Raw genomic sequence first — 15,356 nt, 5'->3', positions numbered from 1 at the left:
CAAATCAAAAATTCATTGACCACATGCTGCCCATTAGATATGTCATAGAGTGCATTTACAATATGCACCTCATGTGTGTGCACTTTTTTCTGTGCAACAATGTGCTGTCCATATGTACGATCCGCACTCTAGAGGAGCATCAGAGAGGTTGCATGTGGAGGCGCTCTTCAAAGCCAAACATTACTCACTCTGCATTACAACCCTGAAAGGTATTCAGTGCTGCCAGTGTGTTGTGAAACTAACAGGAGGTTTGATTACCTATTATATAATTCTTATATAATAATCTTTTATGACAGCATGAAAAGACTAGGGAGGATTTTCCAATCACTGGGTTTGAGGTGAGGGTCACTTGTGATTGAAGGCCAGCTGTGATTCAGACCTCCATCTATCTTTCCCTAGACTTGATCGCACCCAGATCCCTCTCCTTCTCGGAGGTGACCTCCAGAAGCTTCAGAACTACCTGGGAAATCGATGCCAACAATGTCCAGTCCTACCTGATTCAGTACAGGCCCGAAGCGGACTCCAAAGGGGACTATGTCTCTGTCTCGGTGCCTGGGGACAGCCTCACTTCTGTCTTGCTCCACCTTACACCCCAAACAAAGTATGAAGTGAACGTCTATGCACAGTATGAAAAAGGAGAAAGCTTTCCAATGACCGGATATGAGACCACACTAGAGGGTGAGAAATGCTTTCATTTTAATTTAATTAATTTAATTTAATACATTTTGTTTTAAAAAAAAGGAAAACATTTGTACAGCCTAATAAATGGCATACATTAGCATACAAGCTCTGACTATAGGGGAGTGTTTGTTTTAACTTACGGCAAAATATAAAATGATGTAGGTGAAATCTTTGTAATTTTGCACAGAACAAGGGAAAGTGCGCAATCTCCGGGTGTCAGAGGAGACAACGGACAGTTTCAGGGTGTCTTGGATGGCTGCATCTGGCGCCGTGGTGAGGTACAGGCTCACGTATGTCCCGGTCAGAGGAGACCACCCAACGCAGGAGACGACCACCGGAGGCCCCGAGACCACCATCGTTCTTCGGCAGCTCTTGCCCACCACCACGTATCGCGTGAGCGTGTCGGCAGAGTACGGAGGAGGCCCTGGACCAGCCATGCAGATCGATGGCACCACCAAAGAAGGTGAGTCATGCGGCGAAGCCACAATGTGGCAAGTTATGCATATAAAACGTGGCGTATTTTCCCCTTGTAATAATTTCACTCCCTCTTATTGGCCTGTCATTTGAAAATCCAGGAGGAGGAGAAAAAAAAAAGAAATGAAAAAAAAAGTCCATGTACACTCTCTATGTTATTACACTGGAGAGGAAAGTGAACATTAAAGACTCAACTTGGTGAGGGGGAAATTTCATACAAGGAGGCATTGAGAGTGCTCTCTGGGAGGCTTATTGGTGATGAAATGTTGCCCAGGAAGTGCTTTAGTTTACGGACCCCGAGCCAACGCCGAGGGTGGTGATCGGAAATAAACAAACGTTATGTCTGTTCACTAAGGCAACCAAATTCTTTAGAGTCATTATCATTGCTCAGAGCAGTTAGCGTTCACGGATGTTCCAGCTGCATTAAAGGGTCGTTTTAAATGGTGCAGCTGTGCCGGTTCCACTGCCATTAAAGGGGGTAGGCATGTTCCAGATGAGGAACTCACCCTTGACATGGAGAGTCCCACTATAATTGTGAAGCATACAAGACTCTGCCATGTTGACTTGTTGTTTTGTGAAAATGCCTCTTTCAAAAGTCCTGAAAGTGTTAATTAAACAACCATTCCCTGGGATAGGTTTTTGGAGGTTCAAGGTTATTTCAGTGGCAGCTTGACCAATCCTATTAAACTTCATGAACATGCATTGACATGCTTCCACATAACAAATTTTCACATGTTTTAGACATGTGCTTCACAGACACGTGGATGGGCATGTCCACTAAAGAGCCAAGGCTTGTGTCAGTGTAGGCTAATAGACTACAGTACGTGCACGACAGGCTCTTCCTGTACGCTCATTGACTTCCGGTGGAGCGTTACCTGTGTTGTAGTGGCATCTTCAGTTATATTCTGCTCCTTACATCTTCACTCTGAATATCTTGTTTGTCCAATAATAACAATTTTAACACACGCATAAACCCTTTTTTTATCGTAACGTGCTGATTCCCTAGTGCAACACCGAGCCGGGTCCGTGGAGACACTAATTACATTAACAACAGCGGCAGGTTCAAACACACATGGCTCCACCAGAAACAAACGAGCTCACAGAGAGCCTTCCGAGCATGAGGCCTGTTAGTTCTGGAGGACGTTTTACTTCATCCCATTTTGGCAGACTCTGAGTACCTTCGAGATCACCTTTATCTCTGAATAATGGCTGAAATCTGAGCTCAAAGAAAAAATAGGTATACTAAATTAGCTGCACTAATTATTACTATTTCTTAAACCTAATGTAAAACCTAAGAGGATGTTTTCTCCCAGAAAGGATGACATTAACAGTTCACATATCTAGATGATCTTTCAAAGCCAGACCTTTCTAGGCATATTGAGTTGAAATTTTGTGTTAGGTCAATTACACATCATTTCAGTAACCCGCATCTTTTATTTTTGGGACATGATGGCTTATTTATGTTGTACGCCAATAGGTACAAGCTGCAGTACTTCTAAATTGGTCTAAAAGTATCCTGAAGAAATTCGTCAAATGAAATCAGATGGGAGCAATTCCTAGATATGAGCGTATTTTAATAATGTAGCCTATGTTTTGATTTACCTTGGCTCCTGTGCATATGCCACATGGATCCAAGTCCTAATTTTCTACTCCTAACTCTTCCTTTGGGGATTGTGCAAAAGTTGTCATGTGCACCAGTATAAATATTCGGTTCTCAAGAAGTTTATTTGCATGGTTGTCCCTATCTGAGGGCCGCTCGACTCAGAGCAGTTTCCAAAGTCTCCCAGCGGCTGACTTGTCAGACAGAAATAACAAATAGCGAAGTGGCAACAGTGGCGGCAGCCATCTGCTTCCCCTGCTGAGGTCTCACCCACCGGTCCTCCTGTGGACACAGAGCGGCCGGGGTCATCTGGTTCTGGCATGGGGTCAAGCTCACCAACAGCTACTGTGTTTCCCCTAATGAAATAATTTGTCTTGGTGTGACTAGGCGTGCTTCGCGTGCGCCCATAATGCAGGAGACTTCCAAGCCCCTGGTGTTGGGTTGCTGCGGCCTGGTTTGATAATTTTTTTCTGGAGGAACTTTTCATCTGAAGAGAACCACGCTCGGTCTGAATAGTTATCTTGGCCAGAAGTACAGCCAGAAACTGATGACAGTTCTTTCAGGTCGCTATCGCTTTTCATTAAACGGTAAAACATTTCCTTGAATGACTCCTGCAAGTGAAACAGAAGTCAGCCTGCTGGTATGAGGTAGCTGCTGGATTTGGGGGCAGGCTTTACCCATAACCTAAACTTTGAGAGAGGCAGGAATTTGGCCTGCTTGGGTACTTAGGCTGCGAGGGAGCGAAAGGGAGAGAGGGATACAGTAGGAGGGAGGGAGAGGAGGAGTGAGAGGAAGAAGGGAGGGGAGAGGTGGAGGGTAGTTATGAGTAATTTTCCCCAGTGCCATTTACCTTGTGAGGGCTTGCCTGGAATTTAAAGGCACTCTCCACAAACCATGGAGCGTGTGCTTTTCATTGGGAAAGACATAGAAGAGGTGCTACTCTCTCTCTTTCTCTCTCTCCCCCATTCCCTTGTCTTCATTTCCCTGCTTTCCCCCCACTCTAACCAGAAAAGTACCAAGATCAGAATGATGAATGTATTCTGTCTATCTTGCTAATCCCTCTCTTTCAAAACATGTCCTTTCAAAAAAGAAAAAGAAAAAAGGAAAAAAAGAGAAAGAAACACTGAAATCCTTGATGGTATCCAGCCCTCCCCTCTCTCCCTCGCTGTCCAGAGTTTGGACAATAGGCCTACAGTGGCCTCTGACCTGAGGTGGACTCATTCAGTGGGCAGGGCTCTTGGAGCGAGTCCCGGCCTGTCGTGTTCTCCGGCACACACTGCTATATTCTGCCTTTGGGCCAAAGAGCCACCCTCGTGCATCTTCCTCTGAGTGCTGCTGAGGGCTTTTCTCTGTTCGGTTGGGTCCATGGCGTCATGCTGTTCCACTCTCCACAGGCCCCTTGTCTCTCCCGTCCTGGTTTAAAACCCAAGCCTTTTCTCTGTGTCTTGGGGATGGGGGCCATGTTGTCTGCATAATGTACTTTTACTGGAATCAATGCAATGGCAGGAAAATTTCCTCTTGGGATTCATGATGCCTCTCAGCCACTGGAATGGTCTGTGACATCACTAGGGAAAGTAGTGGAATAATTGCAAAGCGTTATAATAGTTTTCAGATTTTGGTACTTTATGGCTGTACTTTAAAATTATGTGTCGGCTGTCCAGGGACATGCTATAGTCTGCATGTGGCAGTGGACAGCCATGACATGGAATTAATTTGTTCCATACAGTATGATGGATATTTCTAAGTATTATTTGCCTTTCCAAACAATTACCAGGCGCCTGAATTCCCATCTAATTTGGTCATTGACCAGAGGGTAAAAAGTAACATCCTCAACAAAACAGTAATTTTCACTTCAGCCACATGGACATAGTAAATGACTTTTATTTTAAAGCATGTGTGTATGCTTACATGTGGCCGTCTTCTCAGTGGTTAGCCTAATGTTCATCATATGCCGCAAATGGAGAAATAAAAGTTCAAACAGCATAAACAAGAAGAAATGAGAAACCAAAGCTCAAGCCTGCAGTGCAGCCGAGTAGGTGGTGCACAGACTAGTGCTGTGGTCCCTGTGCGGCTGGCTGGCCGGCTGATTTGGTCTGGCTGTGGCTTTGTAGCGATTCGTGTGGATGCGCCACCTGAGAGCCCTCTTGAGGGATGGCCATTTTTGCGATCTGGCATTTGTCAGAGCGGCTAATACGTTCAAGCTGGCTGCCGCCCGCCACCGCCACTGCTGCTCTCCACCATCCCGACCCCGGGGACGTAACTAAAACAAACATGGAGGGGGTAGACGGCACGCTTTTTTAACACCTGCAGCCACTGACCCCCCTCCCCACACACACACACACACACACACACACACTCTTCCCCGCTCTCACTTCAAACATATAGTTTTGTTTCCAGGCCGTCTCCATTTGCTCTGCTGGCGCCTGTCACAAGGGGAACAGGCAACAAACATCGCCGGCAGATTTCCTCCCAAGTTGGAATTTCATCTCCGAACGAGACGGAGCGAGCGGGCGGTTTTGCGCCTTTCGCTCGGCTGTCTCAAGGCTACGCCCCCCCCTGTTGAAAAGGCTGAAAAGCTAAATCAGATCCTGCTGTCTGGAGATGGAGTACACACAGCAGGGTTCTGTGCTTGTTTGTGAGGATGCTGTGTGCACTCGTGGCTCGAGGAAACTGTTTTGTTGTAGTTGGAAGCAATATGGGGCTTATACATAATCGGCCACAGTTCACTCTTTGCCCCTGAGACTTGTTTTTGTCATTATTTCAGGCAGATTTGGAGGGAGACAAAAGACGAGAGAGAGAGAGAGAATGACAAGGCAATACATATGTATATCACAGATGGATAGAGATAAACAGGAAAGGAGACAGAAAGATAAAAAAAGATTGAGAAAGAGAAAGAGAGAGGGAGATGGATACCCATGGGACTGCGAATGTGTCAAACACCCGAGCGGGGTAGTGAATTTACTGTGGTTTTGCTCAGCTTTGCCTCATGAAGGGCTTCGGAAAAAAACGGGCTGTGGGTTGCCGGCAGGGATCACTTTTGCCAGATTCCATGTGAGAGCAGACTGCTGGTCTTATTTTCCCCTCCCCTCACTTTTCCTTCTCTCTTGCCCCCCTTTTCTCTCCCTCTTTTTTTCTCTCTCTCTCTTGCTCTCTTCTCCCCCTTTCCTCTTTGTCTGCCTCCCTTTTTAAAAGTCCATACTCACACAGCTTTGAAAAGAAGACTTTTAAGTGATTAAAGATGGAAGTGAGCAAAACTCTTCACTAATGACAGCAGCCGGATCTCTGAGAAGGAAGCAGTCGTCCATATGTGCAGTGCGGAGTGATCTCTTTTAACCTCCTGCACACTGTATTTTTCTTTTTTTTACGTCTTTCAAAGATTCAATCTTCCATGCTCACACCGCTTTGAAAGTGGGAGCTCTTTAAAATGATTGATTATGGAATTCAAGTAAATCTTAACGAAAGGTGGCTGCTGTTTCTCAGAGAATGAAAGACAGAGTATGTGAACCTTCCACATGGGCAGTAAAATTAAGGAAATGAGAATTAAGCCAGGGCTGGAATAGGACGCCTAAAAGGAATATTGTCTTTGATAGATTATTTCTGGCGTGGCAGTTGGAAAGACTTGCTCTGAAATCAGCCACAGCTTGCTTGCTGATCTATAAAATTAAACACATGCTTTAAAGGTAATCTCTGTGGCCCTTCAATTCTTCATAAGACGACGAAAATCATTTTTCCCCCTCTGAACTAAACGTCCCTGTATTTATTGCTTAAATGGACATGTGTTTTCATGTTGAACGGATTGGAAACCCTGACCCTAATATTCATCAGTTATTTCTTGTGGTTCTCAGTTTGATTCCCAGTAAGCAACAGAAGATAATGGATTTTTCAAAAGCAGAAAACCCCTCTGGTGCTCTGGCCGAACGTCACTGTGTTATAACATAACTCCATCATCTCAAACATGCTGAAATCATTGAGACAATCAGGCACTGACCATCTGTGACTGAAGGGAGGTTTTGAGAGAAAAATGACATCCATAAACAAGGGACAGAGGTGTACCAAGCGGCTAGCATTCCCCAGCCGGTGCTCAAGCAGCGCAGCGCAGCGCATAAGGCAGGCTGAGCATTTGGCCGCAGCCCCTGTGGCTGTGTGTCAAGTTGAGTCAGTGCTGGGAGGATTCGAATTGCCTGGATTCTCTGCCTGGGCGTGACACACACCAGACAATGAATGCAGCAGGTCTGACCACAACTGGCATGGAAACACTGAGCTGCATTGATATATTAATTATTGCATCCGTTTTCATTAGCAAACACAGGCCCCGGGAGGATGGTGAGCAGCACGTGTCTGCTGACTTGTGTGAAAAGTCTGTAAATAATGCTAGGTGGACTGGCCACAGCCACTTGGCCCGTATGGGAGTTGAATCCGAGTTGGCCTCGCTTTGGTGAAACAAATCTGTTGGTGGTGCGCAGTTCTCCCATGGCTCGGGCTCAGGGAAGGGCACACAACATGACTGCATGCTCGGACACTCTTACTTTTACTTTCCCTGTGTGTGTGTGTGTGTGTGTGTTTGTGTGTGTGTGTGTGTGTGTGTGTGTGTGTGTGTGTGTGTGTGTGTGTGTGTGTGTGTGTGTCTGTGTGTGTGTGTGTGTGTGTGCTGTGCAGATGGCTCAGATCTGGGGTGAACTCAAGAAGGAGTCTGCTGTTCACTGTGCAATAATTTAGTGTCAGAAAAAAATGAATGCACCCCATCTGGAATAAAATACATCATTGATCAAAGAGCGTCCCTCATTCCAGGCACTTAAAGTGGTCTGGTGACCTTCAAGCTGACTTTTTATGGTGCTCTGCGTGGCTTTCAAACAAGTGACTTCAGTGCCAATGCATATATCTTATCTTTCTTTGTAGTCTTTATTACCTTCACCAGGTGTGAAGCTATGTTGTCCCCTCTGTGGATTTATATCTTGTATTAGGATCTTTTTAAGCCACACACCTGCACGGTAATGGAGAAAAATGACTTTTCCACTACCATGCATCAGAATATCCTCAGGAAAAGGAGGGGTTCATCCCATTGAGTCCATATGAGTCCTTGCGCTGCACCACTGAGACCTGGGATGTGAGGTGTTCAGTGATAATTCTCAGTTGATTGTCAAGCTAGTTCTAAAATATGTTCCTAAATTATGATTTATTTAGTAAGAACACGCATAGTGTGCATGTGTGTGTGTGTGTGTGTGTGTGTGTGTGTGTGTGTGTGTAAGTGTGTGTAAAGGGTGATCCATTAAATCTACTGTAAAATCCTTCCCAGTTGAAGTATTTAGGTAATGTTGTTGGGTTCATGCAGTGTCTCGCAAAGTCTCATCCCACCTTATTCATGTTGTTTTTTTGCTTTCTCTCTCTCTCTCTCTCTCTCTCTCTCTCTCTCTTAGAGGTGGGTTCCCCTAGAGACCTGGTCACAAGTGATGTCACAGAAACCAGCTTTGTGGCCTCGTGGACTGCTGCTCCTGGGAGCGTGAGGTCCTACCGTGTCCGCTGGAACTCCCTGTTCACCCAGGAGTCAGGAGAGAAGGTGGTCAGTGCGGGCGAAACCTCCACCATCTTGGATGGCCTGACCCCAGAGACCCTCTACCGGGTGTCCGTGTTTGCTGCATACAGCCGAAAGGAGTCTGAGCCGCTGACTGGAGAAGAGACAACTGATGGTAAGTTTATAGTCAGTAAGTAGTGTTGTCGAAATGTAGAGACTTAGATTGCTAACCAGATTGTAGTATTGTTATTACCCACAGCCACACAGAGTCAAGCTTTTCTAGGTAAGGGGTTAGAGATTGGAAAATACTTTCAGAAGTGTCATTGTGGAGTATAAATGCTCGGTCAATTTCCCCTGAATAAACAATGGTTAATAAAGGCCATATTTGGATTAAGAAGTAAAGCAACCTCCCATGCTATTCAAAAGTACATCAGGAGCCATGTTAAGTCCTGTCATGGGCAGCCATCCATAACATTGACTGTCATGGCATTCTGTTTTCATGGATATGTCACGGTTCTATCAGAATATCTTCCACCGCATCTAAAGCTCTGAAAGCAAAGTGACTGTGTGGGGGCCTTCTGTTTCTTTTCCTGCATGGGAAAATCACACAGGGCCAGATGTCTATTATAAATTATAACCTAGCATTTTCATTAGAGCACAGCAACATCGGATGTAAACACAAAAGCATACCTCAGCATCCCTCTCAGAGCTAGAGCCAGACTTTATATGGCAGTAATATTTTTACCAGCTTGTCTGGCTCAGTCTTCCATTAATGTGCCTTGGAAGCATTCTTCTGCCTTGAGAGTGGAGCGATTGGACACTCCGCCTCCAATGAAACAGCTGGAACGGTAACCAATCTGCTGCTGATCATGCCCGCTAACCAAATCGGACTAGTTCTGAAGTTAATTGACGTCTTGACGGAGTTTACTTTCAACGTGCCCAGGTCTGGACATGTATGTCTGATCTGTAAAGCGCACTCATAATCTGCCCGTAGCTTAAGTGATGACACAGTCTCTACCACAAACACTGAATGAAAAGAAATGAAAAGCCCAGAATAGGGAAAAAAAATCACTTCGGAGTCCTTTTTTGGAATGGATTCAATAAAAGTGTCTGCTAAATGACTAAACGTGTTTTTTCTTTTTTAAAAAAGGATTGGTTCATAAGTGGAAAATGTAGATGCTCTCAGCAGTTTTTCTGCTGACAGATAGCCTCACACAATAAGGAAAAGGGATTGAATGTGTACAAAAAGGCAATTTCTTTGGCCTGCAAGCTGCGCTTAGTAATGAGCCTGAACTCTGTTTAGTAACCAAAAGCATTGAGCCATGTTTAAAAAGAAGAAAGATCCAGTCGTCATAGATGGGTTACTTTTTTACATTAAACTGATTAAGCTTCTCTGAAGGTTTTTTAAACTTGTTGTGAAGACCCCACTGTGAACAATCACTAATACCAAGGGTCTTCCACACCTGCTTTAGATATATGCAGACAGGTTCATACTTGTCCATCAACACAGTAAAATATTGGAGTTGAGATAACCGCCAGTAAAAAGTTCTCATATTCTTGGAAATTTTGGTTGGAACACTGCGGAACATTCCACACGGATTGAAATTGTGAAAATTTCGAAAAGTCCAAATAAACACGAAATGACCAGGATAGGTGAGGGGGTGATTTTCAACATGTCAAATCATGACAACGCAACCATAAATCAAGCAACCTGTGCTCAAGGAAAGCCAGCCCTATCTGTCAGTCAGACGGCCGTATTTTCCAAACATTTTTGTTTAGGCGATAAGATCTGGCAAACAGTCTTTCAGCTGTCTCTCAGCCTCGCCTCTAAGTGTCTTCTCTCTCTCTCTCCTCCCGTCCCTCCCTGACTCTGCACTGACATCAGCCTCCGCAGCGGCCAAGAAGCTGACCGTGTCGGACGAGACCGAGCGCACCATGCGGGTGACGTGGCTGGCGGCGCCCGGTAAAGTGCTCAACTACCGGCTGAAGTACTCGCCCCAGGCAGGCGGTCGTGAGGTGGTGCTCAAGGTGCCCAGCAACGTCACCACCACCGTCATGAGGAAGCTCCAGCCCATGACGACCTACGACATCACCGTGCACCCCATGTATAAGCGCGGAGAAGGCAAAGCAAGGCAAGGAGTAGGAACGACACGTACGTTGGTCTATAAATTCAACCCTCCGATGGGTCGCTGTGCTGTGCTGTGCTGCGCTGAGCTGGAGAGCATGGTGGGATTGCGAGGGTGGTGTGTGTGTGTGTGTGTGTGTGTGTGTGGGGGGGGGGGGGGGGGGGGGGGTTGTTTGATGAAACCCAGGAGCACAGCTTATGCTGGGGAATGCCCACACATGTGCGTAACTAATGGATTCATTAGATTTACATGTTTTGAACTAATAATCAGTAGTATGTGGTGGGATGATGGATCTCATTCTTCCATGTAGCAGGGATGGAAAAAAATATATATATATATTGTTAGAGGTCTGGATTTGGCTGCTGTTGCAAGATTGTGGTTGAACTGCTAATCTCTTGAAATGAAAATGTGCTGATTTTTCTTTCTGTTTTTTTTTTCCATTTCTGCAGTCTCACCCTATAAACCTCCCAGGAACCTTCAGACCTCCGAGCCAACAAAGACCAGTTTCCGCGTGAGCTGGGACCCAGCTCCAGGCAACGTGAAGGGCTATAAGGTCACTTTCCACCCCAGTGACAATGATGTGGACCTCGGGGAGCTGCTTGTAGGCCCTTATGACAACACAATCGTTTTAGAGGAGCTCAGGTAATTTATGAAGTAGTATAGCCATTGGTGTTTGTCTAGCGGGAAGTATTTGGCAGTTTAACAGTGCTACTGCTCTCATTAGAAACCAGGATTTACAGTAATTTACAAAAGTAATAGAATGCGTGGTGGAGCTCTGTTTGCTCTCTCTCTGAAGATTTAGGGGTAACTGGGTTCGTTTCTTCTTTCCCTCAGAGCTGAAACAAAATACTCAGTAGCTGTTTTTGGAATGTTTGACGGAGGGCAGAGCATGCCTCTTGCTGGAGAGGAGAAGACTACCCTCTCGGACGCACCCGACCCCCCCTCCTTTGAGGACTCTGGTAAAGCTTTGTGCACCAGCACCATTCACAGTCACCAGAGACAGTATAGTCATGCATAGTTCAAATTACAGAGGAAGTAAGCCACTGATGCAACCATAATTATGACCACAGCTCCCATGGTAGCTGCCACCACAACCACTGTGTCTGCAGAATGGCTACTCTGTCGAGTTATTGCACAGTAACTCCATAATCAAAACAGTCTGTGAATACAATACATATCATAGCGAGGCCAGGGACTGATAATGTAAACTAATTACTGTAGCAGCATTATAGCTGGCTCTGTTCAATGACATCTATCTAAAGATCTGAAGTCCACTTCAGAATGGTATTCAGATAATTTACACACGTCAATACTTTGGATTAGCCTTGGTCTGTCTTTGTCCCCTATTTTGCCCAAATCTGATTAGCCACACTGCATTCTTACCCTTATGAAACAAGGCCAGGCATGACTGTGGAATGAACAAACAAATAAGGGTGGCTGCTGTTGCATCTGTGTTTTGCATATATATTAATGTGGCTGTGTGTCCATAGAAGCAAAACACCCTAATCCATATTTCCTTGTGGCAAAGAAGGAGCAATGGAAACATTTCTCCGCTAGCACTTAAAATGTTTTACGACTTGGAGATGCCGGGAGAGAAAGAGAGAGAGAGAGAAAGAGAGAGAAAGAGAGAGAGAGAGAAAGTGTGCAAGTGAGTGCCAAAAAGGGACAGGCAGCAGTGAGATGGTGTGTGTGTGTGTGTATGTGTGTGTGTGTGTGTGTGTGTGTGTGTGTGTGTGTGTGAGAGAGAGAGAGAGAGAGCAGGAAAGTGAGAGAGACTCAAGCAGTGGGTTTCAGAAACTGCTCGACGGCACTTCACAGCCACATAGCAGTGTGAGGCTAGGAAAATGTTATGTTTTTCCTGAGACTCGTGAGATGCTGCCCTGACCCTGGACATGTACCCCCTTCCCCCGTAATAGAGACCAGATTCAGGGACCCACAGCCGACCTGACGGAGCTGTCGCCTTCCAGTCTCTGGTGTTGAAGTGCCCTGCCCAGTCACTCAAGCAGAACACAGGGGGAATGCTTCAGTTGGGCCGCGCACACGCATGAGGCTGGAGGGGTGGGGAGGCAGTTTAGGTGTTCAGTGGAAAGTTCCGTGTGTCTAATGGAAAGCTTGGTGGGGTGAGAGGGATGTTTAGAATGATGCTTTCAAAAAGTCCAGGAAGACAGTCTGAAAATGTTTGGTATGTCATGGTGGCCCTGGGGAATTGCCCAAGGAAATGCCTTTTGATTTAGAAACACATTAGGGCAAAGTTTGGTGTGACATCACATAGACTATACAAAAAGGAATGTAAACACATAACAGGAAAATGAGTGAACAACAATGCAAACTGGTGAAAACTAGTTTTGCTTTAGAAGCCTAACATGTATATGATACACTTCGGACAACAAAGATCCTCACACATGCCTTTGTAGTTACTCCTGAATGAAGATTTCAATAATAACCTTTTTTCATTTTCAGTTGCAGAACTTAAACTCTGGCAGCACAATGTCCAAAAAGTGTGTGCCTCTATTCTTTTGAGTCTTTTAAGAAACCCCTTTTAGCTGCACAGGTGTCTAGAGCAGAAATTGCTGCTCACACAAGGAATGCACAATAATTCTCTTGAAGGAACAGCTCGTAGATCATGCTTCAGGGGAGCTCCTTTTGTTGTTCTGCAAGACAAAGTCCATGACCGCTCCAGATACACTCCAAGGCCATGGGCCAGAAACAAAAAACGCTTTTGGATATAACAGGAAGGATGGAAGATTAAGGAAGAAACGAAGATGAAGATATTAATTCATCAAGTGCAAAACAATGGAAATGTTTTTTGTGACAACTATGAACTGCTACTATGATTGCTGTAATTGAAACAGTAAAATATGTATGTCAATATACTGATTTTTGCTTTGTTGTTTTTTTTTTTCTTTTTCTTTTTTACATCCATTTTTGCTCTGTGCCAGAATGAAAATGGGGCCATTTACTTTCTCAGGTCCTCTCTCTTCCTCCCTCCTTCCCTTACTACCTCTCCACTTCCATCCCTTAGTATTGTCAAGGTCTTTTGAAGGTCATTGTTTGATATGAAAGTTGCCTCTGTGTGAATATGACCTCCTTCCTCATGACAGGAGCTCAGTGTAACACCCAGGCAAAGGCAGACATGATTCTGCTGGTGGACGGCTCATGGAGTATTGGTCGCCTGAACTTCAAAACCATCCGCGCTTTCATTGGTCGTATGGTTGGTGTCTTTGACATCGGTCCACAGAGGGTCCAGATTGGTGAGTGTTTGATCTGTCATACAACCTCTGACACCAGAGTTAACTCTTCTTCAAAAGAATGGATTCTAATAGTCCAGGATGAGTTTGTTTGACTGGGATAGTTTTCAAACTCCTTCAGGCTGCCGTAATAGGCCGGGAGTTCTGATGATCAAGAAAAATATTCTGTAACACTTTATTTTAGCAAAGACATGTTAGCCATTAATACATAACTAATATGTGTATGTATTAGTGCTCAATAAGGTCTGTGTTAAGCAGCACCATTGCACATTTATTAGGTCTTTATGAGAGTTTATGATGATGTTTGTTGTGATAGGCAGAAAGACTGAGTCTTAGGATCTCAACACTTGTCTTCCTTGTTCTTTGTGATAGGTCTGGCTCAGTACAGTGGAGACCCCAAAACTGAGTGGCACCTGAACGCTCACCCAACCCGTGACGGTCTGTTGGAGGCTGTAGCTAACCTGCCTTACAAAGGAGGCAACACCATGACAGGTACTTAGTTCAGGTCATTTCCTGAGAGAAGTTGATTCATTTGATCAAATCCGAATCACATATCGATTATTGTATGAAAACAAAATGTTTAACCACAAAGCCTGTCACGATGGAACTACATACAAAGATGATTATAAATTGGTAGTCATGCTGCGTTAGTTCGTAGTCATACACAAGGCCTTGCTTTAGACATTGTTGTCAGAATTTATTAGAGCTCAGAGCTTGTGATTGCCAGATGAAATTTAGGTAAAGTCCGCTTTTGACTGTTTCACCTACTCTTTCCCTTAGGTCTGGCTCTTAACTACATCCTACAGAACAACTTCCAAGAGAGTGTGGGCATGCGCCCAGACTCACGCAAAATTGGTGTGCTCATCACTGACGGCAAATCCCAGGATGACATTATCAGCAACTCACAGATCCTTAAAGATCGGGGCATTGAGCTCTATGCCATTGGTGAGTGACCATTGTCCTCCTTTTCGTGATAGCTTTAATGGACTTTAATTTTGTTAACATTATTTTTTTTCCAAAAACGTTGCAACGACTTTGTTTGAACCTACGTAAGGAAACAGATTTTCCACAAAACAAGAAAATGACTTGCAGGTGGTGTGTGTGTTGTGGGTTGTAGGTGTGAAAAATGCTGATGAGGGTGAGCTGAGAACCATTGCCTCAGACCCTGAAGATATCCACATGTACAACGTCAATGACTTCACTTTCCTATTGGATATTGTGGATGACCTCACCATCAACCTCTGTAACAGTGTCAAGGGTCCAGGTAAAGTAATCCACAGTCTCACATCCATCTCCTTGCATATTCATGGTAACACCAAGCGTCTGGATTCTTTACAGTCACCCAGCCTCTTATGAAGATCTCTTGACTTAGCCAGGTCAGGTTGATATATGGAGTATAAGCCTTGTGGTATTCACAAAAAAAGCCTGAAGCTTCTCCAAGAGATTTTCTTATAGTATATTAGGGAGGCACTGTGCTGGTGGTTAAAACTTGATAAGCTTGCGAGAAGCTATGCAGATTTGTTCCCCTCAATATGATAAACAGTGTTGGAATTTGGAGAAAACAGGCTCTTCGGAGAGTAATGGGTTTTGGCCTTTACTGCAGTCAGAGTGAGATAGATATAATCTCTAGTCTTCTCCAGTCAAGCATCATGGATGGTAGTTTACGATCAATTTTAATATCTTAATCTAAAAATATAGAAAATGGCTGTAAAGCCTCC

General features: G+C 44.8%; 1 protein-coding gene across 2 annotated transcripts in view; it reads left to right on the top strand.

Annotated features, from left to right (window-relative positions):
- The window catches only part of col12a1b (collagen, type XII, alpha 1b), a 71,507-nt gene that overhangs the window by 10,538 nt on the left and 45,613 nt on the right, over positions 1 to 15,356 (top strand). Inside the window, exons 10-19 of one of the 2 annotated variants that reach the window (XM_076273147.1) lie at positions 400 to 678; positions 869 to 1,144; positions 8,170 to 8,439; positions 10,150 to 10,416; positions 10,840 to 11,032; positions 11,225 to 11,349; positions 13,492 to 13,641; positions 14,011 to 14,130; positions 14,419 to 14,583; positions 14,756 to 14,902. In XM_076273147.1, the coding sequence (XP_076129262.1) occupies positions 400 to 678; positions 869 to 1,144; positions 8,170 to 8,439; positions 10,150 to 10,416; positions 10,840 to 11,032; positions 11,225 to 11,349; positions 13,492 to 13,641; positions 14,011 to 14,130; positions 14,419 to 14,583; positions 14,756 to 14,902 (1,992 nt within the window). The remainder of the gene's footprint in view (positions 1 to 399; positions 679 to 868; positions 1,145 to 8,169; positions 8,440 to 10,149; positions 10,417 to 10,839; positions 11,033 to 11,224; positions 11,350 to 13,491; positions 13,642 to 14,010; positions 14,131 to 14,418; positions 14,584 to 14,755; positions 14,903 to 15,356) is intronic. The other variant, XM_076273146.1, reaches the window with a different exon arrangement.

The sequence above is a fragment of the Alosa pseudoharengus genome, unplaced genomic scaffold (genome assembly GCF_046254945.1).
Source record: "Alosa pseudoharengus isolate Yale_2024_CS ecotype anadromous, Long Island Sound unplaced genomic scaffold, YU_APseudo_1.1 YU_APseudo_1.1_scf_7, whole genome shotgun sequence".
Taxonomy (NCBI): Eukaryota; Metazoa; Chordata; class Actinopteri; order Clupeiformes; family Clupeidae; genus Alosa; species Alosa pseudoharengus.
This window is presented reverse-complemented; position numbering and strand designations above follow the sequence as displayed.